This window comes from Cucurbita pepo, chromosome LG07, assembly GCF_002806865.2.
Source record: "Cucurbita pepo subsp. pepo cultivar mu-cu-16 chromosome LG07, ASM280686v2, whole genome shotgun sequence".
In the NCBI taxonomy this organism is placed as follows: domain Eukaryota; kingdom Viridiplantae; phylum Streptophyta; class Magnoliopsida; order Cucurbitales; family Cucurbitaceae; genus Cucurbita; species Cucurbita pepo.
In genome coordinates this window covers 3919735-3946483 of record NC_036644.1, presented here as the reverse complement: position 1 = coordinate 3946483, position 26749 = coordinate 3919735, and the positions used below count along the sequence as shown (strand labels likewise).

At 37.7% G+C, this 26749-nt stretch overlaps 5 protein-coding genes across 6 annotated transcripts; 2 read left to right on the top strand and 3 right to left on the bottom strand.

Moving 5' to 3' along the window:
- Nucleotides 1–712: 712 nt before the first annotated feature.
- LOC111798964 lies at nt 713–2012 on the bottom strand. Its single transcript, XM_023682323.1, has 3 exons — nt 1796–2012; nt 1130–1681; nt 713–985 (listed from the first exon to the last, which is right to left on the bottom strand). Exons 1-2 carry the CDS (start codon nt 1887–1889, stop codon nt 1158–1160), a joined length of 618 nt encoding a protein of 205 aa, XP_023538091.1. The 5' UTR covers nt 1890–2012; the 3' UTR covers nt 713–985; nt 1130–1157.
- Nucleotides 2013–3230: 1218 nt separating this feature from the next.
- LOC111798596 (protein DSS1 HOMOLOG ON CHROMOSOME V-like) lies at nt 3231–6035 on the top strand. Its single transcript, XM_023681842.1, has 3 exons — nt 3231–3366; nt 4067–4183; nt 5691–6035. The coding sequence occupies exons 2-3, from the start codon at nt 4090–4092 to the stop codon at nt 5816–5818; spliced, it is 222 nt and encodes a 73-aa protein (XP_023537610.1). The 5' UTR covers nt 3231–3366; nt 4067–4089; the 3' UTR covers nt 5819–6035.
- A 2883-nt stretch (nt 6036–8918) lies between these two features.
- On the top strand, nt 8919–12873 carry LOC111798594 (metallocarboxypeptidase A-like protein MCYG_01475). Its single transcript, XM_023681839.1, has 11 exons — nt 8919–9266; nt 9753–9810; nt 9887–9997; nt 10222–10359; nt 10744–10813; nt 10891–10946; nt 11358–11483; nt 11758–11897; nt 12123–12195; nt 12292–12366; nt 12456–12873. Exons 1-11 carry the CDS (start codon nt 9106–9108, stop codon nt 12774–12776), a joined length of 1329 nt encoding a protein of 442 aa, XP_023537607.1. The 5' UTR covers nt 8919–9105; the 3' UTR covers nt 12777–12873.
- LOC111798595 lies at nt 12796–19055 on the bottom strand. The gene is made up of 7 exons (XM_023681840.1): nt 18318–19055; nt 17199–17288; nt 17021–17101; nt 16753–16884; nt 14636–14854; nt 13415–13507; nt 12796–13223 (listed from the first exon to the last, which is right to left on the bottom strand). Exons 1-7 carry the CDS (start codon nt 18531–18533, stop codon nt 13056–13058), a joined length of 999 nt encoding a protein of 332 aa, XP_023537608.1. The 5' UTR covers nt 18534–19055; the 3' UTR covers nt 12796–13055.
- Nucleotides 19056–19432: 377 nt separating this feature from the next.
- On the bottom strand, nt 19433–24583 carry LOC111798475. 2 transcript variants are annotated; one of them, XM_023681645.1, is made up of 11 exons: nt 24003–24583; nt 23634–23722; nt 23299–23492; nt 21753–21792; nt 21322–21403; nt 21149–21226; nt 20553–20678; nt 20331–20452; nt 20044–20116; nt 19851–19925; nt 19433–19767 (listed from the first exon to the last, which is right to left on the bottom strand). In XM_023681645.1, the coding sequence occupies exons 1-11, from the start codon at nt 24308–24310 to the stop codon at nt 19602–19604; spliced, it is 1353 nt and encodes a 450-aa protein (XP_023537413.1). In that variant the 5' UTR covers nt 24311–24583; the 3' UTR covers nt 19433–19601. The 2 variants fall into 2 exon arrangements, with proteins under 2 accessions (XP_023537413.1, XP_023537414.1); XM_023681646.1 differs by having other exon boundaries at nt 20044–20083.
- Between the last annotated feature and the right edge of the window lie 2166 nt (nt 24584–26749).

Below are 26749 nucleotides of genomic sequence, written 5' to 3'. Positions count from 1 at the left end.
ATTAAGTCATCTAATTATCATACATCCTATTGTCATGTTATCATCATCATCATCATCATGTAACATCTTCATATAACATCATATAGCATCATCATATAACATGGTCACATCATCATATATCATAGTCTCAACATCATATAATACAGTCACATCATCATATATCACAGTCTCATCATCATATAATATAAAGCATAAATTACACGTGCAAAGGTTACTAGGCACGTGTCGTTATACGTAAAGCAAGTCTTCCGACTGATCTGATAGTAATGCCCCACTTACCTAGTTAGCCTAAGTCAAAATTACTACAAATGTTAGCTTAACGTTGTTCTATGAATTTAACTCTGCATATCAAACCCATGTCTGCCAACTAGTTTTGAATGAGATGATAAAATGGAGGCAACTTCCACATATCAATTTAAGCAATTACATTGGAATTAATTCCTTCAAATTATGTTAATGATAATTGAGATCTTTGTTTTTAAAAACCAATTTGAAAAATTGTTTTAGAAATTTAATTTCGAATTTACATGATTAGAAAGGCGAGACTCGAAATATTGTAGAAAAACAAAATAGTATGAAATTAGCTTGAATAATTAGAAAAAACAAAAACATTAACGACCAAGATAGTATTGGACTTTGGAACTTGCACTTACAATCATCAAATCTCAGGACGAATGGATAGCTTTGACGATTATATCTAACAATTATTAGAGACATAGAAATGATGAATTCACATTCAAGACCGATCTCATTCAATACATACAATTTGTAGGATTTTCTGTGTCTATTCCAGTGCTATCTTTCATATAAAAAAGCGAAAAGAAATGACAAAAACTTGGTAGAATTCGCAGAATCTGTAAGAAGGAGCCCTAAAAGTTAGTGTGTTCTATATGCCTCTCTCCTGGCGAAGTGTGGTTGAGAGATAGAAACTTGTTCAGATTTTTCCGAATTGGAAATTTCTTCAGCAGACCAAACATACACAAGCCTATCCAAATCCAAATCCAAACCACAATAAGAAAAGAAATCAAAAAAGAAAGAAGGAAAAGATTAATCCAGTTTCTTTCACGATCAGATCCAAAATAAAGATTAAGAACGAAAGAAAACTTAAGGAGGAAAACAAGAATTTCACCTGACGCACAGATCTGATCCCTAATTCTTCAGATTCTTCTGACTCCTCGAGTGCCGATTTTTCTTTCTCCTGCAGTAATCACAGATCTCTCTAGATCCACCGCTAATGGTGGCTTCTTGTTTTCCTTCGTCATGCTCCGCAGCAAATACCTAGGAGCCGCCTCCTTCCGCTCCACAGAATACGCCGCAGAAACCGATTTCCTCAAGCTATTAACAACCTTCTTTGAACTGTGCCGCTTTGAAGATTCAACCGTCACACCGAGTTTATACGGAGTCTTGATCTCGGCTACGGATTCGGCTTTCTTTCGCTTGAGCCTCTCGTTCCTCCTCGCGGAATACTCATCGTAGAATCTCCCTCGCTCGAACAGAGTACTCGAATTCACGCCTAATTCATCACCTACTCCGCCAGTTCCAGACTCTTCACATCCTAATTCCATCCTAACCATGCTAGCCAGAGCCTGTAATTCGCAAGTAATCGTCCGATACTCAGGTCGGAGCTCCGATGCTTGCAGATCCGAAGGACGGTTCGTTTTCAGCGATTTTGTCAAAGAACCTGTCCGCAGACGAAATCGTTGTTCATCAACAAAATACTCGCAAAACTAAAGAAAAACAAGCAGGATCTCCATCGATAATCCACATAAAATTCAATCGGTTGATTCTAACATACCGGGCGGCGTTTGCAACGAGGCTGTTGAATTCGATTGAAGAACCTGGCGAGATCTGGCGAGCGGCGGCCTGCGATCAGACCTCATCTTAGACATTGAAGTAAGAAATCAAATACCTAGAGGGAGGAAGAAGAAGAAATAGAGAGATCAGAATGCTGTTTTGGAGTTGGAATCCGAGAATGAGTTTGGTTTCGTTGCAGAGTTTTTGCGATTAGTTTGAATTGGGATTTAAATAAGGGGAGCGTCTCAACGGTCATATATTTTTAAGCCGTAGATGAGAGGCTGACATGGCAAGTGACAACTGCGTGAGATTTATTTATTTATTATTTTTCCTTAAATTTGTTTTCTTTTTCCACAAATGGCAGTCTACAAAAATAATAGCAATAATAGAAATAATAACAGTAATAACGTATAATCCTCGTTTAAGACCATTTAATATCTAAATTATCTTCTTTTTTTTTTTCAAATCTTTAAAATTCGCAACTTAATTTCTATATATATATTTTTTAAAAAATAATATTTTTAAGCGGCTTACAAATTTATTCTAAAATTGGTTGAATAAAAAAAAAAACAACGATTGAATTAAATAAAATTAAAACAAATAATATGAGCTAATGACTTTGCTTTGAACTCCTCTAAAAGACCATAAAAATATATTTTTTTACTTATAAACCCATAATCATTTTCTAAATTAGTCGATGTGGGATTCCTTCCCAACAATACTTCGTAGGATCTCAAATTAATTAGCTTATTCGTTGGAAGATCTATCTCGTGTCTGGTACTGCAAGAACTCTGAATCATTCTCTTGAACCTCATCCGAAATGGTCCACTTGCCTCAAAATAACCTAGCCCAATAGGAAAATTCCAATTCATTGGGCCTTTCGATTGGCGCCATATTCTAGGAGACCAAACTATGTGATTGAATAAATCCTCCTCTATCTACTGCGGCTCCTTACCCTTCTTCAAACTCTAATTCGTATTGTTCATAGAGAAATTTTTAATCAACGATAGAACAAGATTCATTTTGTATCATATCTAAGGGATTTTTAAAGAAAGAATGTCACTCGATTATTATCAGATCGACTGTAATCTTTTTCTGCCGATCCCAATTCTAACGTAGGGTCTTCTATAAAAGTATTTCAATAGTTTTATTACATTATTTAGTTTTTAACTCTATTTTACTTTTATTAAATTAATTAATTAATTTTTAATTATGTACCTTAAATTTTAGACTTTTAAATTTATTTTCTAATAAATTTCAATAATTTTCTGCATAAATCAATTTTATAAAATTATATAAACTCTTAATCCTAAATATTTAATATTGTATACGGTGAATAAATTATATTAAATGAGAGAAAATATATTTTATTATAAATAGTGAGTATGATAATCAAATTAAAATATAATTAATTTATCTTTTGTAGAAATTAAAATTGAATTTTCTTAAAAGGAAGTGCAGAAGCTGAACGACTTGTTCCTCAAGATATCTGGGTCAATTTTTTCACTACAAATCAAGCAACACAAGACTCCCGCGATCTTCCCAATCTTTCTCACAACTCGCTCTCTCAAGGTTCTTAACTTCTTTTTCTCTCCATTTTTGATCTTCCAAGTTTTTGTTTATAGCATTTCTCTCTCTCGGCGATGGTTTACGATTTGTCTGGTGAATTATGCTGTGTTTGATAGTTTGTTTTTATAGTTTCTGCTAGTTTCGTTGTGTTCTTTGATTCTCTGCGGAATTACGGAGGAAAAACAATGAATTCTGTATGCCTCCAGTTCTCCCTCTCTTCTCTGTTTTTGTCTCGTCTCTGCATCATCTTCTGTACGGAAAATTTATTGAATGAGCCCCACACTACGTGTCTGCCTGTTTCGAAGAATCAAATGTGATTTTCCAGTTTCTGTGCTCTCAATTATAAGAACCATTGCTTTTAAGATATGTTTATTATTGTGTTCTTCATGGACTTTCAAGCGACACTAGAAAAATATGTATAATTTTAAGCTATAAATTTGAAGTTAGGAAACAAATAATTGCTGTTTCGTAGCCAAAGTAAAAAATCCTGTGTAAAGTGTATGTTGTCTGCTCAACCCAATTCAACACTCTTGGGATTGGATTGGTGTGGAAATTCAAGTTGGTTGAACAATAAGCCCCAAAATTTTGATTGGTGGGTCACTTAGGTCTAGTACATGCTTTCAACTAAAACATGCCTTCATATGTGTGTATTTCCTTTGTTAATCTATTTCAAAATTGTTGCTGATTTTTCATAATTCTAAAGATTTGTAGATCAGTGTGATCTTTATGATGGCAACTGAAACGAAGGCAGCTACTGAGGAAGTGAAAGTTGACCTCTTCGAGGATGACGATGAGTTCGAAGAGTTTGAGATTAATGAAGGTATGACTTGTAGTTATTTGTCTTCTATTTTTCATAATACTATCGTTTTCCATTGGCACTCAGTTTTCATTTATGCTTGTCCTGCAATTTCTTCTTTGTTTCATCCAAAAAATGTTGAAGTTAAGTAACAGTCTGGGTAATCCTGTTACAGATTTAGTCCTAATTGCTAGTTTTCTTCATTTGGATGCCCTTTTACGGTTGTTTTGTTCACTCACTATTTCATGGTAAATCCTTGGAGTCCCATGTTCGAAAAAAATGAGCTAGAATGTTTGTAAACTCAGTTACAATAGTGACAATCAATGGACAAAAGTATGAACCAGGATGAAGAAGAGTTGGAATAATAGTTTTTAAAAGATATGCCCCTTAAGTATACTATATTCGGTGGGTCTTCTATACAATGTCACTACAAGTATACACACGTTACACTCATGGTAGAAAGAAGAACCCATTGGTTGTATACACTGAGTGTTGGTTGAATTTTTTCTTGAGGCAGTTTTTTTCAGTGTCTGGCAATGACTGTTCTCCACCTTCATTTCTATTTTTAGTTAATTTCCTTCCTTTCTATTTTTAGTTTTTTTAATTAATTTCCTTCTATTTTTAGTTAATTTCCTTGTTTTAGGAGGATGATTCTCCTCCTGGACTCATGGTTTTATTGATGTAGCAATGATTATTATACAACTTGTATAAATAGTCATAAACATCAATGAATATGGTTCCTAAGAATTTTCAATTCAACTCTAACATAAAGTTCCCTCTATTTGAGCCTTGCAATTATCCAAAATAGGTCGAAAGACCCTCGATTGCAGACTTGGACCTGTAACCGTCTTTTTCTTTTTAAGATATTAATACCCTCTGGATGTTTGCTTTTAAGTTGACATAATTACTTATGAAAAAACAGTTAATTGAAAAAAATAATTTCCCCTAAAGATAAAAGAAGTTTCCTTGTATCCTCAAAAATACTAGGAGTAATACTCAAGAAGTTGGTGGTAGAGCTTTCAAATGGAGTTTGTGGTTGATTTCTGAATAATCTACAGATTTTGCTTTGATTGCTGAGGGATTGGCAGAATAAACTTATTCCAATTTTATATTTATACAAACAAATTGATGATGACCTTAAAGCTAAAACCACTTCACTTTGCTCAATGGAAGTGATTACGGCTACCTGACCAACATTTATATCGTATGCGTGGTAGCTTGATCTTGTTGTTGACTGAAACTATGATTTGAAGATCCTGCATATCCTTTAAAAGGAAAAATTTATAGTCATAAGGAAGTTTTGGAGTTGTTTAAATGGAGCATTATAGATTGCTGGTCTGATTCTGTTAATTGTACTCACTAAGAATGTGTTCTTGTTGATCTTTCACTTGCTTAATGTTGACTTAGTACTCTGCTGAACATCTCTCGACTACAAAAACCAAAGTTCTTTTGTTCTTGGCATACCATCTTTAAAGCCTTCGGATATTTTTATAACCATTCCTTGTGTTCTGTTTGTTAAAATGAATTACAGAGTGGGAAGTCAAGGAAGGTAAAGAAATTAATCAGCAGTGGGAAGACGACTGGGACGATGACGATGTGAATGACGACTTCTCGTTGCAACTTAAGAGAGAATTGGAGCACAATGCTGTGAGAAAATGAAGACACTTAGGAATCTTATTCAATCAGGAATGTACCAAAAACTTCAACCATTATGAACTTGCTGTCATGAATTGGATCCAACGTTGAGGTTTAAAATTTGATCAATTTTGGGTGTGGCCTTGTGAGAAGGAATTGATGAGGGGCAAGAAAAAAGGTACGGAATTCTGTATCATTTCCATTTGTTTTCTTTCATAGTAAGAACTTTAAGTGCTCCATACAGAGAGAAGCTTGGCATCATCATATTTAAAGTAAAGAGAGAGACTCAAAAAGGAAAAGAAAATAGTACGAAACTCTATCATAAGAACATTCTTAAGGAAAGATAATAGTTATAAGCTCAGGACTTCTGTAATGTAGTCTGGAAAAACCTTGAATGAATCTAGTACAAATTAAATGAAAGATAATAGTTAGGTCTTGAATCAATCAACTTTGTTAATGAAAACCAATTAATTTTTTGTTTGCTACTGAAATTTACTTATAACCAGTTATAATGGTTAATTCTTGAACCATATGGGATTGAGATATAGAAGGATAATGTTCAAATAATACGTAACAACTCACTTTTTGAGACACTTGAGCCATAGGTTGCCACGGATGTGGAGTGTTTAAAAGGACTTGATTTAGTGTCCCCTATTGCATAGTGTAACAACCATACTATGAAAAAAAGTAGGTTGTGACCTTCATGTTGAGACAAGCAAAGCGGCGACTTTCAAGTGGTACACTTTCGGCCGCGGGAGAGCCAAGACAAATAAGTGTCATGATGCAACTGAGGAGAATGGTGCATCATCCAACACACCAATAATGTGTACATTGAAAAGAAGATGAGACATAAGCAAGTAGGGGCACAGAGTATACATGAGTGTCAGAGATAGGCTTGTTGAAGGGCCGGGTAGGGTCTCGAACCTCAACCCTGAAAGTTTGGGTTTTTGAGGGAATTTCAACATGTGGTTCTGGATTCAACTTTATCCATATGAAATATGAAAGCTCGCTAAATTTGGTGTTAATTGGACATCGAACTAACGCTCCACGACACTGTATGCCTGTTAACCAAAATCATGTCTACACCTGCCAGATTGGAAATGCCTCAAAATCATGTCTACACCCACTAGATAAGGGGAGACATGGTATCAACTCTCCACCACCCTTAGGCCCTGTGACCTAAGCGAGCTACCTTGTGGCACATACGTGTGTCACAATAAGGGCGAGCGTTGTGAGACAAGTGTTTAGGGCAACTTCCAGTTTTTTAAGGACAATGTTGAACGACACAAGTGTGTTGACATTGTACCCCAACCCATGTGTCAGAGGTTGGATCATACACCCACTATCTAGTACGGAATCCGTAAATGATTTGACATGGACACGGGAGGGTCTAATGCCTCGATAGAACCTAGATAGATGGATATTCGGGATGTCCCAATATCATGAATGACGCGTAGTTCCGCTTTCGATGGCATGATCGAGTGAGTTGTGATGGCCGACAACACCTCACAACTTCGGATGACATCAAGACATATGTGCCATATTAATTGGGAATCTAGATGATGTGGGACGCAATGTTGTATTGAGAGACCTTGGCCTCGCATCAAGACAAGGTCGAGTCAAATGAATTAGGTTAGTGTAGAGGCAAGTCGGTTAAGTCGCACATGATTGAACATGCACGCGCAAGCGGCATGTGTGGTCGAACAATATTGGATTCTGCATAAGTTGTGTACGGTTGATGAAAACAAACCTTGCCTAAGGTTTGACGAAGTCACAAAGCCGAACGAAAAATGAATATGGGGCTTCGGTTTCCCTCAAGACTAGTCATGAGTATGTCAAGATCACGACACCCCATGGTTGAAAATATACGACCATAACACACAGCTTCATTATGCGCTTGCCATTGACCTCCTAATTCTTGTTCAATGTAAAAAAGAAAGAATAGCAAGAATGAAGCATAATAATATGCTCAATAAATATGTTAGGTTATGATTCTGTTAGGTTGATCCATCTTATATGATGCATGTACTCAAGTATGGTAGTCCATGTATGTTTTGATATCATGTTCACAAGTATGCCTATGAGACATCGATAAGTTATATATGGTAATAACAAAAAACATGTCATATACACATATGCATGTCTCACAGGAAAGTTATCTCATGAAAAGAATGGAAGTACGATGTACTCATAACCATGTACTATGATTTGAAATACAAGATCTTATATCACGAGCACGAGCATGTGATACTTTCCTAATATGATTTGTAAGAGACGCGTACACCATGATATGATATGCGACTCATTCTTTCTGTTTGTTTCTAGCAACATAAGCATGCACTAGCTTGTAGCAAGGCATAGGTGTACGTAATCGAGCTCACCTAGTGAGTTCATGCGCGCATGCGTAAACCATGCTTAGAGAAATATTATGCATCCAATTTTATAAAAAAAAAAAAAAACTATTTTTTTTTTTTTTTTTTTTTCCTTCTACCTTTCACAAATCTATGTTTTCTGTTGACTCCATTCATCCACAAAGCTTTCCGTTTTGACCGTTCTATCTTCTAGCTTTTACCGTATTTGACTTTTTACAGTCAAGAAGCTTTCTGTTGACTCCTTTTGACCGTTCATACTGTTAAATGAACGTTTTCAAACAATAAGAAGATATTTGAAACATACTCGAAACTTGAAAGGTATTATTAATTTATAAGTAAAACTAAAACCTATTACTTTTGTCACATATATCATATTTCAGGAACATATCACATTTTTATTTTAATGAAAAATTTAATCTAACCACGTTTATTATCACAAATAAGGAGAATTCTTCAATGAATTCATAATATTTTTAACGAAGTATATTATTACTCAAATGAATTAATATTTTCATAATTAATTTTATATATCTTATGAAATTAATCAAAGTATTACTTTAGTTCATGAAATTTGTAGAAAACTAAAATAAAAAATAACTTAAAAAAACAATTTAGACAATATTTTTTAATGTTTTTTTTTTTTTTATATTTTGTTTATGTCGGATTGAAACAGAGGGGGAGTGGATGGTGGTCCAATCAGCTTAACTGTTAAAATTGTTGTGTAAGAGAAGTTTCTTAGGAAGCTATTGGGAATGATCATTGTAAAAGCCTGCAAAATTGGGGCCGTTGAACGTGCAGAATATAATTTCATCTTCTTTCCCTTTTCGTCTGCCAATCGACATTGATTTCATCGTTTTCATTCCACAAAACCTTCCAACAATGGCGACTCTGACCAACTGAAAACAACACCCACGATCTGCTTTCCCCTGTTTCTGCCTTATGGCTCGCCCCCTCCGCTCTCTCCTCCCCTCCTTATGCCTCGCCTTCTTCTTCTTCTTCTTCTTCTTCTTCTTCACATTTTTCGATTGTTTTCTCGTTGTTGCTCAGGATCCCGACAACAATCGATTAACCCCAATCAACCGCGATCTTTATCATTCTAGGTTTGTTATTTTCTGATTCGGATTTCGCCACTTCTTTTTCTCTCTTTTCCTCTTTCTTCCTGATTTGAATGGATGAGATTAGATGCGAAGTATAATTTGCCGGTTGGAGTATTAATGATTCTTATTATCGCTCTTCTCTGTCTGGAATTTGGGTATTTAATCATATAGCTGATGCAATTTCTATGTTTCGGTTCTAGAAATTTGATGTATTAGATTCTGTCTAGATTTGTCTTATCTAACTTTCCCAATACTGAAGAACGTGAAATTTTGATCTTATGAGATTTTGGGGCATCACTATCTTAACGAGTCTGATACAACTCTAGGGTTTCGTGATCTTTGTTGAATATTAACCTGGCAGTAATATGGTTTGTTGAATACTTTCAACATCTGAAACTATCATGTTTTTTGTATAGCGATCTGTTTATTTAACAATGTTCAACCCGGACTGAAATTTTTCCCAATTCGTTGGGTGATTGGATCTTGCAGTATTGATTTGATGAAGGAGATAGAAGCTGTGGTCCATCGACACTCTGATAAGTTGACTGTATGTTCTTGTTGTTGGTTCTCCTTTATTCAGGCATTATGCTTTGGTTTGGTATTTACTTACAATTTTGAAGCAGATAGAGACAATGAAGTCTAGAAATAAGGGTTATGTTGTAGAGATGCCAGTGGTTACTTATCGCCATGGAAGGAATAACATTGATGACATCTCGAAGTTCCGGATACTTCTTGTAAGTTTTCTGTTGAATTACATATTCGTTTGATCTTCTAGGTTTTCATTTCCTTTGTGATATTTTGGGATTGAAACATGCATGTTTAGTTCTTGAAATAAATTAAAATGGGCTTACTTTAGAATTCTGTTCTTCCTGTCATTCTTTCATTTGATTAAGTGAAGATATCATCTCAGTTGGCAATTGCTGGTGTTCTTGACAGATGATTCCTCCTTGTCTTCCAGAGTTTTGGACAGCATGGAAGGGAGCTCATAACAACAGAACTTGCGCTAAGAATTCTTTTAATCTTGAGTGAAGAACTGTTTTTGCCCCACATGGATCGAGCTTCCTTGAACAACACACTTAACAAGCTTGTCATCAAGGTTTGTGTGATAGTAAAATGGCCTTATTGGCCGAACTTTTCTGTTGATTTGTTCAGGCTGTAATGTTTTACATTGATAAGTGAAATAAGTTATGGAGCATACTATTTTTGGTTCCATAATTTTAGGAAGTTTGTAGCAATGAAGTTCATGCAGTTAACACTGCATTTTAGTTAACAAAACTGAAAGTTTTGTTCATGCTTGAGCTTGAACATATATTTGTCACCCTATATTTATTAAGTTCTTCCATGTGGGTTAAAATTCAGTTGGTTAATGGACTGATAAGAACTTGAAAGAGATATATGTTCTAACTGATATTAGTGCTTCAAAATTAAGTCCCGTGTTTCTGTATGCATAAATAATGTGCCTGCTCATGGATGTTGTCAGGTTGTGCCAATGGAAAACTTAAATGGTCGCAGGCTTGTCGAGGGTGGGGATCTATGTGAAAGAAGAAATGGTAAGGCAGCTGGTTTAATTTAATACAAGGTATTCAAGGTGGATACTGACATGCCTGAGTTTGTGTTCTTATGGCAGGGAGAGGTGTTGATCTGAACAGGAATTGGAGCGTTGATTGGGGTAAAAAGGAGAAGGTTGGTATCTATCTCTGATTCCCACTTGAACCATTTGACGAGGTTTTGATATAGTCTGTTGGATGAGTTATGAGTTCTGTGAGATCACACATCGGTTGGAGAGGGGAACGAAGCATTCCTTATAAGGGTGCGTAAACCACTCCCTAGTAGACGCGTTCTAAAACCTTGAGCGAAAGCCCAAAGAGGATAATATCTTCTAGTGGTGGGCTTGGGTTATTACAAATGGTATCCGGGCGGTGTGCCAGCGAGGACGCTGGGCCCCCAAGGGGGTGGATTGTGAGATCCCACATTGGTTGAAGAGGGGAACGAAGCGTTGTTCAATTGATTTCTCTCTGGCTTTTTTTTGTGTAGGGTGGTTGTAATACTCTCTTCTGTCCAAATATTTTTAATCCTCCTTCCTATTTGTTTCAGGATTATGATCCTTACGAGGAAAATCCTGGTTTGTCACCTTTCAGCGAACCAGAAACTCAAATTATGCGAAAACTTGCCTTGACATTTGATCCACATATATGGGTCAATGTGCACTCTGGAATGGAGGTAAGAAACAATACGAATTTCATTTGTGTTGGCCTAATGCTGAGGGGCTAAGACAACAAGATTTAACTATCAACCTGGATAGTGATGAAACTGTTCTTCAAAAAGTTTCTTGAAATGAATTTAGTTAGCTTGAGGTGTCCAAAATGTAATCAGTTTTGCTTTGGATGATTGGCAGAAATGGCAGCATTAATATTAATCCAAAATGTAATGAGTTTTGCTTTCCCCGCTCTTCATTATTGGCTGAACTTGCTGCTTTTGATTCTCACTTCTTTAGGCTTTATTCATGCCTTATGACCATAAAAACACAACTCCTGACGGCGAAATTGCTCAACAAATGAAACTTTTGCTTGAAGAGCTGAACAATCTCCATTGCCACCACCGCTGCATGATTGGATCAGGCGGAGGTTCCGTCGGGTTAGTTTCTTTCTTTTTATTGCCATTCTTCTGGTAGATTTATCATATCAGGTTACCATTCTTTATGATTCTGTTTTAAAAATTTTAATTCATCTTTTCCAATGAATCCAAGCTAGTTAATTTGAAGTTTTTGTTGGTTTAGTTGAATCCCTTATTCGCTCTTCTACTACCATTCTTGATATGCAATTGCGTTTAAACTTATTCCTGCATGATCTTTGTTTGAAGGTATCTGGCACATGGGACAGCCACAGATTTCATGTTTGACAAGGCACGAGTACCTATGTCTTTCACTTTTGAGGTTTGTCAAACGTGAACTGCTATGTAACTTTCATAGAATAATCTTGTTGGTTCATGTCTTAAAACAAAGCCTCTGTTCATCATATGATTGTATCAGATATATGGAGACGCAGCTGCCTCATCGAATGACTGCTTTAAAATGTTCAATCCCACGGACCCCGCTACCTTCAATGTACTTGCTACTTAACATTTCCTGTTATCTTGACCAAGTGATGACCATGGAAACCATTAGCTGAATGCAATTTTCTTCTTTGTTTTCAGAGGGTTCTCGGCGATTGGTCGGCTGCATTTTTCACAATCTTTAAGCTGGGTCCGGAGTACCTTGGCGAGATCAAGCTCCATCGAAAGGGGAACTTAGACAAGCTGGTGTCGATTGATGAATACCTTGAAGGTTACTTGATTGAGAGGAGTAGCAGATACGGCAAGAAAAGGGAGGTGTTTGACCTAGGGTTGCAAGAGATGAGAACATATTTTAGGCTGTTTTTATTGTCGTCAGTTCTACTAATGTTCATGTTTTGTTCCAGGATTTCTAAAAACAAGTTCACTAAACCACTTGTTTCTGCGCTTTCCCCTTTGAGATAGACACAGAAAGAAAGATGTATTTAGTTTCTGAACTCCACGGTTTATTGCCATATTTTATTCTAAACGAGTATAGATGAAATTGATATGTTTACAGAAACATCTCTCTCTCTCTCTCTCTCTCTCTCTCTCTCTCTCTCTCCCAGTTAAATTTGATATGTCTGAGCAGTATATATATATATAGGTTCGGTAGAACTTACAATTCAGTCTTTTACGTGTATAAAATGGTCGTAAAAGAGGGTGGCGAAGCAGATGTTTGTTCCATTCAAGCCTTCATCTGCTTCATTCCTTAGCTGTTTCTCCAGGAGGCAGTTCTGCAAGCTTTGGTGAACTTCCCAGAATTCTTTCCATGTCGAACCGAACTTCAATGTTGCGAATGCTATACCCGACCACCATTAGCCAGTACAGAAGCTTTGCCAGCTCTGGTGCTGTTGTCTCTGATACACTTGTCTGAAATGTAGAGATCCATGATATATGTATGCAGAAGTTCAGTTACATTTTTGTGATGAAAAATATTACTTTATCCAGGGGTATAAATCAAATCAACTTGGTTCGGTTCTTGACCGAACTAGCCAAACCGATCATTGACCCATATCTGTTACGGTTAAAAGAAAGGATAGAGGACGTTTGTCTGGACGAACCTTCATTTGACTTGGATCAGAAACCGCTAATAGACGCTTTATGAATGTATTCATTGCAACAACAGCATCCTCGCCAGCACTACTTGTCAACTCCTGCATTTGTGGTAACCAAGGGTTGAGGTCAGTTCAGGTACACACAACTAATCAATGATCCATTAGTAGTTGTTCGGATTCAGATTAATAAAATTAATGAAGCATCTAACATGAAGGGGATACAATCATTAGATATGAATAATATGACAAGGTTGTACAGCTTATTACGCTAGAAAAAGAAGAAGATTCCAGAGGAGTAAGGTATCCTTTCACAGCATCATTCATTCTTTATAAGGGTGAGAAACCTCTCCCTCGTAGACGCATTTTAAAAATCTTAAGGGAAAATCCGGAAGAAAAAACCCAAAGAGGACATATTTGTTAGCGGTGAGTTTGGGCCGTTACAAATGGTATCAGAGCCAGACACAAGGCGATGTGCCAACAAGGAGGCTGAGCCCCAAAGGGGGTGGACACGAGGTGGTGTGCCAGCAAGGACACTGGGACCCAAAGGGGGTGGATTGAGGGGTCCTACATCGATTGGAGAAAGGAACGAGTGCCAGCAAGGATGCTGGCCCCTAAAGGAGGGTGGATTGTGAGATCCCACATCGGTTGGGGAGGAGAACGAAATATTCTTTATAAAGGTGTGGAAACATCTCCCTAGCAGACGCATTTTAAAAACCTCGAGGGGGAAAGGAAAAGCCCAAAGATGACAATATCTGCTAGCGGTGGGCTTGGGCCGTTACAAGAGAAAACTTGGACTGCTCCCTCTCGAGCAAGCCTAAACCCAAACGTATTTCCTAATGAATAATAACATACCTCTTATATAATCTTACCATTAATCTCCTTACGAAAGACAACTTGCCCTCAAGGTGTGGGTAAAGAAATAGCATTGAATGACACAAGCTCTTGTCTGAATTGTACAAGTGCATTCAGTCCCACAAAAATATCAATTACCAGTATCAGCAATCTTGTTACAGCAAAGATTTCTCAAGAATATATAAACGGAAAGAGTTTCTTGTTTCAGGAATAAAAAAGAACGACTTTTTCCCATCATAGACGATCAACGTCTAGAAAAGATGACACTGTAAGCCTAGCGACTCCAACACCAGAAGTAATCAACAATCTAATTAGCATTCGAGAAGCCCAACAGAAGCAAGTAGCTAACAGAGAAATGAAAGAATGTTTCCTTACCTTCAGATTTTGGGGTTCAAGTGTTTTGAGATACTCCAACAATTCATTTTGCCCACGAGCAGATTTTCTATCTACTTGGCGATTAAGTTCCTCTATCTCTGCTTCAAGTAACTCTATGTACCTTTTAGCATCAATTCTCTCGGGACCGGATACATTATTCCACCGGATGACTTCCCCAGTGACATTCTTTTGCGTACCAGCTGCATAATTCGAACCATCCTGAACAATCACGGGATAAATTCATATTAGATAAACTTAAAGTAACCAAGCAATTCTAACAGTATGCCACACGTAAAATTGTAGACAACAGAGGAATTCATAATGAAGTTTTACACGTGTTATATAATATATATGTTAGTATGCGCAGTTAGAGATGTCCATCTAACCTGCGGGGTCCACTCGCCCAAATGGGGTAGGGATTTACCGTTTAAACGGAGAATGGGGAGCATTTTCAACCTGTTAGATAAATGGGACTAGGGACAATATTATATTCCCTGTCCCGCCCACTTAATATAAATGTATTTTCAACATAATGCAATCTACCAAAATAGAAAAACCGACTAGACCCGCATATATTAAAAAATATTTTATATATACATAAAATAAGTAGGGTCTCTACTTTTTGGCTCTACAAACAACAGAGGCGTGCGTGTGCAACCTTAGTACCTTACCTTCACTCCTATCTCCCACATCCACAGTGGTGTCCCCCCTTACTTTTACTCCCGTAGCAATGGGCGACCCACATTCAGTCGTTTTCTCTTCAGCGACCCACACAGGTGATAACACACATCCGTAGTGACTGAATGTGTTGATCTAAACTTATGCTTGTCTGTGTGTTTACATGTTTGAGGATTTTTCTGTGTTGATTTTTGAGAAGTGACATACGGATTGTTTTCCCAGTTCGATTTTTCAGTCGGGTTGAAGCAGTTCCAACTCTAGTTGCTGTGAAAACAGAGGAGCCCATAAGTAAAAGCAATTATTATGGTGCTTTCTGCCTCACCTATGATTTAAAAGCTGTAAGTTCTTCAAGTCTCATGTGAGTTTTCTCTGGTTTATTGAAAATTATAATTCAACAGTGCTTTGGGGGTTGATTTTAGCCTAACTCGTAAGATCAATGTCGCCATATCCTGCGATTTTTCTATTCTTTTGGTTTAATTTCATGTTTAGATTGTTTCCTACAATCTCTCATTACCTACCATCTTTTGCTCTTTTAATGTATTTATTGGGATTACGTGAGATTTTCCTCACATGCTTGATTCTTACTTGCATAAAAATGGAACTATTTTATCAATCTTTTTCTCAAGTGGAAGTTTATGAGGTTTTCACAACGAAAATATGTACTTGATTGTAATATATGCCAAAGAAAAATGGGAGTTAAATCAAGTAGTACCCCAATAATACTAATTTGCAACTCATTAAAGAAGGAGAATCATTTTTAAAATTCTGAGATATACAGAAGATTGGTTGGGAAGTTGAATTATCGAATAGTGACACGTCCAAATATCGGTTATCTAATAAGTATTGTAAGTCAATATATATATATTCACCTATAGTGGATCATGGGCTGTAGTGGAACAAATTCTATGTTACCTACAAGTTGGACCTAGCATGAAATCTTATATAAAGATCATGGTCATACCAAAGTTGACTGTTTCTCAAATGTTGATTAGGTAGAGAAGATAAAAGATAAAAGATCAACTCTCTAGCAGCTAGGGAAATGAATGAATGGAAATAAGGAACCTAGGCTTTCCGCTCAATCACCTGTGAGGTAAAGCTGCTTCGCTCATTCACCGTAAGTCAGTCAAGACTGTGCAGCAAGAGAAGATTAATGATCCCTTACTTCTAAGGGTAGAGTCAATGAATAGAAAGAAGGTGGAGTAAATTCATGGAAAGAAGGTCGAGTAAATTCCTTGCAGCCCAATCACCTATTTCTTCTTCTTCTTTATTAACCGTAAACTCCTGATTTCTTCCAGACTTAAGTAACAGATGCACAGTGTGAAAACTATTAGTATTTAATTACTTCTTATGGAGGATCAAAGTAATGGGCAAGGTTAACTCCAGAATGAAAATTTTTAGATGTAAAATCCTTCGAGAACTAATAGAACCATTTAAAATACCTTTTCATCCTTTGGTTCTGGGAGAGCAACCTGCTCTAAACTCTGCTGCAGTTCTAAGCGATTTTGAGCATTCTTGAACATATATCCAGTCATCATTACACTGTACATGAGTTGTGCAAGATTTTCAGCAACCTGAACCAAATATTAAAAATCAAACATGGTTGTATAATAAATAAATATTTAAAAACTAAGCCTGTTCTTACCAAATATCAATTGTACTACACGTATTTGGGTGATCTTGAATGTAAGAATAGGGTTATATACGAACCGTGGTGACGGTCACTGCAAAAAACTGTGGAGGTAGAGTTCCAATCATATTTGTGACTGTTTGGCGCATTGCATCAACAACCTAAAAAGGAACCGAAGATGTATTAATTTATCAGAGAAAGTCAGGGAATACAAAATAAAAGTTAGCTGAATACTATATCAAGTAAATAAAAGCCCACCTGTTGAGGTGCCCTCTGAACAAACAACTCCATGAATTCTGGCTGGACATTTTTAACATATTCCAGAAGAATGTCTCTCCGGGATTTTGGCTGCCAATTCCATAAAATATATTCAGATGGTCAAATCTAGAACAACATAAAGAGAACTGAATTGATATAATTGTAATAGCCTAAGCCCACCGCTAGCAGATATTGTCTGTTTTAGCCCGTTACGTATAGTCGTCAGCCTCACGGTTTTAAAACACGTCTACTAGGGAGAGGCTTCCATACCTTTATAAGGAATGCTTCGTTCCCCTCTCCAACCAATGTGGGATCTCACAATCCACTCCCCTTGGGGGCCAGCGTCCTCGCTGGCACACCGCCCGATGACTAGCTCTTATACCATTTGTAATAGCTCAACCCCATCGCTAGCAGATATTGTCCGCTTTGGCCCATAACGTATAGTCGTCAGCCTCACGATTTTAAAATGCATCTACTAGAGAGATGTTTTCACACCTTTATAAATAATGTTTCATTCCCCTTTCTAACCAATCCAATATGGGGTCTCGCAATAACAGCCATCAAGTTCATCATGATGACGAAAAAGAAAACCATCTAAGTTGATCAATAGTAAAAGTAACATCATTTTTCAACAATTTGCAGAGTACCGTTTAATGGCCAGTAGAAAGTTAAAACCTCTACATGGAAGTGAATGTACAACCCATTACAGACACAAGATAGCATTCATAATTTCCTCATTTGACAGTGAAATAATAATAAAAATGAAATCAATAATAAGAAAAACTTTTGATAGCTATGAATCAAGCGTCCGGCCAGGCTGTGTACCTGCAACTAATTAATGCTCATGGGACAACTTCAAAACGTAGGCTTCTCTCAATTATGTGTTAAATTCAAGGACTATCACCAAACCAAATTCAATATGAAAAATCTTCACTCATACTATTCCACTAAAATAAAAAGAGAATACAGTAAACCCAAATCCACGCTACTGGAATGCTTCAAACTTCCCCAAGTTTGCGTTGACAATTTGAGAACAATCCAAATTGAGTTTAAAAACCTTACGGTAGAAGATAAAGCACAGAAGGTGAGGCGAGAGAGAGGAGGGGCAGAGAGGAATACCGAAGTACCGTTGGGAGGGTTGGAATCGGCAGAGGAGGCATCGGGTGTGTCGCCCTTGGAAGAATCGTAGGCGCGGAGTGTGAAGGCGAAACCATTTCTGGGCTTCTTTGGGAGGCTAATCGAAGAGAAACGAAGAACAGTAAAGGGAAAAGAAGAAGATGATGGCGAAGATAACTTAGAGGTGAGAAAGAAGGGTTTTAGAGTGAAGGAAGACATGGTTTAGCTCCGTAGTTGTAAACAGAGAGATTAAAGATTGAGGCTATTGAGGGCTTGAGTTCTGAGAGCCTAAAATGGTGAAGATTATCGCCATTAGAGACCCTGCAAGAGGAGCTTTTCTGGTGGGCAGGGGCCGGGAAATGCAGCACCAGCGTTAATGATGAGTCCTTCACCACCGGCACTTCTCAGCCTCCTATTTCAGTTCATCTCTAAAATTTCTCATTTAATTTTGTTGGAATTCTCTTTTAAGTTAATATGTATAGATAAATTTATATCTATACATAGAAGATGAGGTGGTGTAAGGTGTCACGGTCATGTTTGTCTAAGCGTGTGATTGCAGGATGTCTCGATCATGCTTGTCCATGATATGACGTGTTGTCTATAATTGCATGCATGTTAGATAGACATTTTGCTATCATTGTCATGTCAATATGAGGATGTGGACTAGTTATCTATACTGTCAAGGCTAAAAATGCTCCAAAATGTATTATAATGGGATCTGACTAATTGTCAATCCTTTCTACTCGGGTTATATAATATCAAAGTCGTTGCTTACTTGCTTTTAGCTCATAACACTATCCTTTAAAACTATTTTCAACATATTTCTTTGCTTTCATGTATGTGTGCGAAGTACAAATTTCACACGGCTGACTTGTTCACTAGGTTAGAACAGGTGCCACACAATCGTTGTCCCACTGCCACAAGAGTGCAATTGTGACATAAGGCTCGAAACCTTCCGCCTTGACTGGACATTAATATTTCAATTGCTATCCAAATTTTATAGTATCATTCGAAGGAATTTTAGTCATCAAATCAACTCGACCATATACAAGGCTGCATCCTCCAAATTACCTAGCAATAAGGTGCATTTTGCAGTCAAAGCTAGCAGTGGGAGTGAGTGAACCAAAATAGTTCAGGAATGTCGTGAACATGAAACTCGAGAAATTGATAACATTAAAGAATGAATAAACATAGTTCTTCACGATTTCCAACCGAAATCACATATTTCCCATCTAAATGAATTCCTAAGCGACTAAAGAGACCAAGAGACTAGAAATCACCAAATCTTCATTGTGGAGGAGGCAGTTCTTGGGGTGGTTCCTCAGTCGGAGAAGGAGGGGACGATCCAAAGTCGAGATTCGGGTAGACACCAGGTGGCCTCTCCCGAGCTTGTATCGACAGCAACTGACTCGAGTCGCCAACTACATCCGCCCATCCGTAGTGAGGTTCGGCCCTTCAATGAAAGAGCAAGTTTGTTAAAATGCCATTGATTCTCACGTTTGTAGATAAGTTGCAGCTAGCCCAGAGAAAACTTACTCATAGTATGTCTCTTCATCCACAACAATATCCCAACTTTCCCCTGTCGTGCTCTTCCCATATTTGTGCACTTTACTGCGTACACAATGATGATATTATCAGCTACCAATACAGTACTAGCTAAGTTTCTCAGTGTGCCTGAAATGGCATGTTATTTACAATACTCATTATGGCATTATAGCTTGAACCTTACCCATTCCCGAAGTGTTCTTCACCCCATGTTCTTGACCAACCTTGTACATGTGACGGGAAGCCAGTTAGTTCCACTTCTCTCATAACCAACAAAAAATACAAAACACAGCGCAAGGTTTAGCACAAATATTTGCCAACTGAAAAGACCAATGTGCTTGGCAGTCCCACATGGCACAGGCCTAATTGATCGAATTCTTCGACGAAATCGTGAAAAAACTAATCAGAGATATGATTTATGTACCATAAATTCAATGGAACCAGTTGAATATGATGCTAGATTAGACTTACGTTCGCTACTAGGAGATACGTGCCATGTCTCCCCTTGTCGAGAACCGATTCCAGAGAAGAACTTCTCTTCCCACTTGTCTCCCCATTTGGTGCCTAGTTCAGTTTCAGCCCATTTATCCGTCCTGAGAAGTAAAAGCACAGAAAGAGATCTCAGTTAGCATCATAGAACTATTTGAGTAAAGCTTTTGCCATTCAAATTTTGAAACAATGATTAGAGAAAACCATTTAAGAACGGATCCTCTTCCGTCGTAATGCTCTCCCCACTTTTCCCACCATGATTGTTCATTCAATCTACCATATTTATGTGCTACTTTTTCGGTCCAACCTTTGGCGTCGTATTTCTCCCACCTGCACCACTAAAAAAGTTACTAACTTTTTTGTACTTGTAATAGCCCAAACTTACCGCTAGTAGATATTGTCCTCTTTGGACTTTCCCTTCTTGGCTTCCTCTCAAGGTTTTAAAACGCGTTTACTAGAGAGAGATTTCCAAATCCTCATAAAGAATGTTTTGTTCTCCTCTCCAATCAATGTGGGACCTTACAATCCACCCCCTTTGGAGGCCCAGCGTCCTCGCTGGCACACCACCCGGCGTTTGGCTCTAATACCATTTGTAACAGCCCGAGCTTACCGCTAGTAGATATTGTCCTTTTTGGATTTTCCCTTCTGGGCTTCCCTTGAAGGTTTTAAAACGCGCTTACTAGGGAGAGGTTTCCACACCCTTATAAAGAATGTTTTGTTCTCCTCTCCAACCGACGTGGGACCTTACAATACTACATATCTAATTTTCCTAACTTCATTTGTATTGAATATGATCTCACCATTTCTCATGCCATCCAGCATTTTCAGTGCCAGATTTTGCTCGTTTCTGTGCACTCCTCTCAATCCTTGCAAGATTACTGTACCAGCAGAATTACAGAGAAAATTTACTTTACTTGGTAAGAAGTGGTCTCCTCAACTTCATTGAGCAAGTGTATAATAATAGTAGAAAAACCTCCATTCATCTTGATGAAGAACTTCTTGCCATGTTTCCCACCACGAATCACTTTCAACGTTTTTGCCCGATTTTTCCACTCCTATCGAGGGACGTAAAATTCAGTCAGTACAAACAAGACAGAATCTAGTGAACATAAGCAAGATAGTAGGTGCTAAAAGAAGAGACTCGAATGCATAATGATCAGAAAGCAGGGTCAAAAGCATTCTGTGATTCTAGAATCAATATCAAACACAGATGATGAATAATTATCAAATTTTCACATGTTTAACTTCGAAGCTACGTTAACCAGCAGTTCTTGGCAGTCGAGTAAATATCTATCGTGTATAGTGATCTTATAGGTAGGGAGCTTACAGAATCTAGCTCTTTGGAGAAAACAAAAGAGAGTGTGGGGAAGGTAAGTTATGTTATGAGAAAAGAAGCAAAGATACCTAGCTCTTTGTATCCAGTCCAGTCACTTTTCTCCCACCACTGTCAATGAGATCAATAAATCCATTAAATGCAGTGACCTGGGATGATACTTCAATGAGTTACAAAAACAATGTCAAAGTGGCAGCAGTGTAAGAACATGTAATGATGCTTCATTTTTAGCATGAGTTCTGTATTAAATAAATGTCATTCAGAAGTTAACCAACCAGAAAATGGAAGAATTTTTCCAACTGGCTCAGTTGTAACTATTGTTATATTTAAAAAATAAAAATCCAAGGGGAGACTTATCTGCAATTAAAAGAAATGACCAATGCCCCAAGCTAAATTGATCGAGAGACATTGAACAGTTGATCACAAAATTTTACTGGGTTAACTACGTCTCTATGAGAAATAGTGTAACAACAATAAGAACTAACGTCAGATTCTACATCGGCTGGAGAGGAGAACGAAGCATTCTTTATAAGAGTGTGGAAATCTCTCCCTAGCAGACACATTTTAAAAATTTTGAGGGGAAGCCCAAAAAGGACAATATCTATTAGCGGTGGGCTTGAGCCAAATGGTATTAGAGTCAGACAAGAGGCGATGTGCCAACAAGGAGGCTAAGCCCTGAAGAGGGGTGGACACGACGCAGTGTGTCGACAAGGACGCTGAGCCTCGAAGGGGGTGGATTGAGGGATCCCACATTGATTGGAGAAGGGAACAATTGTCAGTGAGGACGCTAGGCTCTGAAGGGGAGGTGGATTGTGAGATCTCATATCGGTTGGGGAGGAGAACTGAACTTTATAAGGGTGTGGAAACCTCTCCCTAGCAAACACGTTTTTAAAACCTCGAGGGGAAGCCCCAAAGGAAAAATCCAAAAACCTGTGATCTTGGCACCAACAAATCTGTAGAGGTTCTGAAGGCTACACCATACTGGAGGACCTCAAGAGGATTTTGCCATCCATCATTACTGAAAACCAACTAGGCTTTGTGGAAGGTCACCACATCATTAATGTGTGTTTTAGTGCAAATGAACTCATCAGTGAATGGAAGACATTGAAGAGGAAAGAGGTTATTATAAAGCTCAACATACACAAAGCGTTTGACAAAGCAGACTAGGATTTTCTCGAGCTTCTCCTTCAAGCCAAAGGTTTTGGTTGTAGATGGAGGTGCTAGATTAGAGGTTGTATATCTTCCACCAATTACTCTATCATCATTAATAAGTGTCCTTGTGGAAAGATTTTGGCGTTGAGGGGCCTTAGGCAAGGCGACCCTCTCTCACCCTTTCTTTTCATCATTATTCTAGACTGTTTTAGCCGTCTTATGAATCTAAACACTGTTCTATAAAGGGGTTTTTGGTGGGGGCAGGAAGAGCTTAGTATCCATCAATTACATACATCAATGAAGTTGTAATTTCTCTATCAATGAAATTGTATCTTATCCCGAAAAGAAAAGAAAACCATGGATTGTCAGAGTTTTCCTAGTAAGAAAGTTAATCAGATTGCTCAAGTTTGATCCATTCTAGATCAACAACAAAGTAAATTACAGACAAAAATACTAAATTAATACCGTTTCTTTCCATTCTGAGTAACCATCATGAGATTGACCGCCCATCCTAGTCCACCTACATCGGTATCCATTATCTCCAAGGTCCTCCCCACTTTCCCTATACCAAGTACTGCCATCTTCATTTGTGCCCGACTCGTTAACATTTTCATTCAACAAGTTGATTCCCCAGTCCTTCTCATTTGCAATGCCAGTGTCTACAGCAGAGGAAGATATGTCTTATCAGTTGTGACTAATACTCGGTAAAGGCGATTCCAGAATTTCATATTATGATACACAAATGCGCTTCTAGACTACCTGGGCTAGCTATGAACTTCCCATAAAGCAATTTAGATTACCTCTTTTTGGCGGAGAATCACGTGATTGTGGACCAGAGCCCCTTGGGGTGCAGCGAGGGAGTATTTCTGGCTTGGAAATAAACCGAGATCTGCAGAAACAAGAAGATGAAGTAACCCCATGAGAGGATAACAGCCATATACAACTTGCGCAAATATTGAGCATTAACTTGAACAACTATAACCATGTTTCCCAATCATGCCTAGTTAGAAGAACTAATAAGTAATAACTCATTTCCAGTAAAATGAGTTCAAATTTCGAACTATCAGATGAACTGTTTCATCCAGAATAATCCAATTGCAACACACAGAAAAGGGTTGAAGAAAGCAACACGAAGCATTAATTATTTCCAGTATAGAACTTCAACTTACTGAGGGGAAGCAAAGGGCATTGCAGGAGTGGCTTGGATACAGAGTTTACGAGGTGCTTTTTTGGCATCGAAACGCCAATCTTCTTGCTTCTCTACGCTCTTCCCAGACCCAGTAATTCTTCGTATCGGAACCATAGAATCAGAACAGCAGCAACGAATAGGACTAAACCCAACTCGATTAATCCCAAACAGAATCCTGCCCCATGTCCTCCTTCTCAACTCGGCCCCCCCATGGCTACGCAACAGAACCGACTCGACCCGCCTATCCAAATCGAAATGGGTCGGAAATCCTCTGCAGCAGGCGGCCATTGCTTACAGAAATCCCATGGGAAAGCAGCGAAATGAAGAAAACAAAATGTGGGTATTGTGGATTGGAGGCAAAAAGTAAGAAACAGTCTCGAAATCTCAATTTGGAGCGGTAGGGAAGTTCTTAAGAATTGGGAATGCGAAGGAATAGGGGAAAATGATCATGGAAGATCAAAGAAGAGAGAAGTTCCAAAGAATCTGATGTGAAGAGGCATTTGAAAATGGAGAGAGAGAAATTGCGTGGGCTGAAGCAGAAGGGCGGGCAGAGTTATCAGATCGGTGGTGGTTCGGCGAAGGGAAGGAAATTCGGAGATTTATTCAAACACGTGAGCAGGGGAGAAGGGGTCCCACAGGTGCGGATTTTGTATAAGTGGACATTCCACGTGGCACCGTCTGAGCCGTCACTTCTGTTTTTCTCAGATCGGGAAATATTTATTTATATTTTTTCTCCAATTTATTTAAAAACATGTTTTAAAGTTATTTAAATATTTGTTTTATAAAATAATTATTCTAATAATTGTACTAAAATAGATGATTCATTTATAAAGTAATAGTTACTAATTTATAAGAAAACTATTATTATATTATAAAATGCACTTTATTGTATTTCAAACTATACTTGTTATATAAATTTATATTTAGTTATTCAAATTATGTGATATAAAATATTGCTCTTAAAAATAAAAAAAAAAAGATTCCCAAGTGACCAAATTAAATTCTTTTTTTATTGATTCTTTTCTATATTTATTTTATTTAATGAAAGAATGTATTGTTAAAAATAATTATTATTAAAATAAAAAAATAAATAATAAATAATAAATAATAAATAATAAAAAAAAAGTAGTTTGTTCATAGGTGGATGGGAATGGGACCCATGTTGGAAAGGAAAAGCTCTGAATTTCCCAAATTTCCTCAAATCTTATCCACTTTTTACCCCTGCTTTGCACCTGGTTTCGACACGTGTCACAAGCTCAATCTACGGTGACATGGCAAGATTCTGATTGGCGAAGGCAACTAACTCATTATTTGTGGATAAAATGGCAAATGATATCCAACGTGGCAAAAGGACACTTGGTCAGCAAAAATTGTTCCACATTTTCAATTTAAACAAACACCCACCATAGAATAACAAACAAAGGTGAAGTTTATAAGGACTTAAAAACCTGTTCCTAGAAGAACAATATCTGGTAGCGGTGAACTTGAATCATTACATTGACAATACAACAGACATACTAGGTATGTCAGAGCTAAGACTTTGGGGATAAATGGTTGGTTGTTGCTGTTCTTGTTTCCCAGGTGCGCCCATGTCCCAAGTATCAAAAAGCATAGGCATCCAAACCAAGAGGAAATCAAAATCTATAATATTATTTTCTTTCAAGATGTATGCACTAGTTGAGTAAGTTCAACACAACAAAACAACAAATGGTAGAAGATAGGTACTTGCTTGTTCATAACAGCTATGGCATCTTCAGAACAATAAAATTACTCCCTGGGTAGTGTATAATTTCTCCGTTACTGTGGTCGTGCTCGTCCAGCAATCTCGTAAATAACCTCATAAATTACTCCCTGTCATAAGTTGACAGCTGAATCGTATCAGCACTCTGCAATTATATACAATATATCATTGGCTCAAAGATGCATTGAAAAATTGGAAGGCCTTGTACTATAAATAAAAATGATTTCACCAGTTGAATGTGGTATCCCATAAGGGTGTGGAAACCCGAGAAATGGGAGCTGAGAAGTAGGGGTGTACACCCAACCCGCCAACCCGAGAACCCAGCCCGACCCAACCCGAATTATAAGGGTTTCATTAGGTTTAAAAGGACTTTGAGTTCGGGTTCAAATTTTAAATTATTGGGACAACCCGACCCAACCCTAAAACCATAAAAAAAGGCCCAAGCCCACGCAGCCCGCCCATCAATCATGTTGTCACGTGGCGCACATGCACTATTGAAGGTGCAGAAGATTAATTATTGTAATTGTCTCTCTCTTATTAAAGATGCAAACTTTCTCGCTCTTTCATTGTCTCTCTCTACTCATCTTCATCGTTCATCTATCTAAGCTAAGTAAGCTACACTACAAAATACAAACTTTGATACGGATTAATCTTGTTGTCCACGTTAGTAACTTGAAACATTACAATCCTGATCAGAAAGATGTTAGGATCGATACCAGTTGTTAGGATCGCACAACAACGCACACGCTCGATCTAGATGAACTCAAAGAGAAGGATAGAGAGAAGTTGCAAGGAGAACTCTGGCTAAAAGGATTTTTTATTGATGAATTCAGGCATGTACAACAAGAGAGTACAGAGAATAGAAAAGTACATTTAAAAAGCTCTACCGGACCAGATATATATATGGTTTAGTTTACTATATATAGCTTTACCAGATTTAGCCATCTACTATATATAGCTATTTACCATATATAGCTTTACCGGAT

Excerpts from the sequence above, each read along its gene's own strand:
- LOC111798475 (XM_023681645.1), bottom strand. The coding sequence starts at position 24,310 with ATGGCCGCCTGCTGCAGAGGATTTCCGACCCATTTCGATTTGGATAGG. Across the intron at positions 21,404-21,752 it reads GACTGGATACAAAGAGCTAG|GAGTGGAAAAATCGGGCAAA; the intron begins GTATCTTTGCTT and ends GTCCCTCGATAG. Across the intron at positions 20,453-20,552 it reads AGAGGATCCGTTCTTAAATG|GACGGATAAATGGGCTGAAA; the intron begins GTTTTCTCTAAT and ends TTTACTTCTCAG.
- LOC111798596 (XM_023681842.1), top strand. The coding sequence starts at position 4,090 with ATGATGGCAACTGAAACGAAGGCAGCTACTGAGGAAGTGAAAGTTGAC. Across the intron at positions 4,184-5,690 it reads AGAGTTTGAGATTAATGAAG|AGTGGGAAGTCAAGGAAGGT; the intron begins GTATGACTTGTA and ends AATGAATTACAG.
- LOC111798964 (XM_023682323.1), bottom strand. The coding sequence starts at position 1,889 with ATGTCTAAGATGAGGTCTGATCGCAGGCCGCCGCTCGCCAGATCTCGC. Across the intron at positions 1,682-1,795 it reads CTCGTTGCAAACGCCGCCCG|GTTCTTTGACAAAATCGCTG; the intron begins GTATGTTAGAAT and ends GTCTGCGGACAG.
- LOC111798595 (XM_023681840.1), bottom strand. The coding sequence starts at position 18,533 with ATGTCTTCCTTCACTCTAAAACCCTTCTTTCTCACCTCTAAGTTATCT. Across the intron at positions 17,102-17,198 it reads TTCAGAGGGCACCTCAACAG|GTTGTTGATGCAATGCGCCA; the intron begins GTGGGCTTTTAT and ends GTTCCTTTTTAG. Across the intron at positions 16,885-17,020 it reads TTGCAGTGACCGTCACCACG|GTTGCTGAAAATCTTGCACA; the intron begins GTTCGTATATAA and ends TATTTGGTTCAG.
- LOC111798594 (XM_023681839.1), top strand. The coding sequence starts at position 9,106 with ATGGCTCGCCCCCTCCGCTCTCTCCTCCCCTCCTTATGCCTCGCCTTC. Across the intron at positions 10,360-10,743 it reads TTAACAAGCTTGTCATCAAG|GTTGTGCCAATGGAAAACTT; the intron begins GTTTGTGTGATA and ends GGATGTTGTCAG. Across the intron at positions 10,814-10,890 it reads TCTATGTGAAAGAAGAAATG|GGAGAGGTGTTGATCTGAAC; the intron begins GTAAGGCAGCTG and ends TTCTTATGGCAG.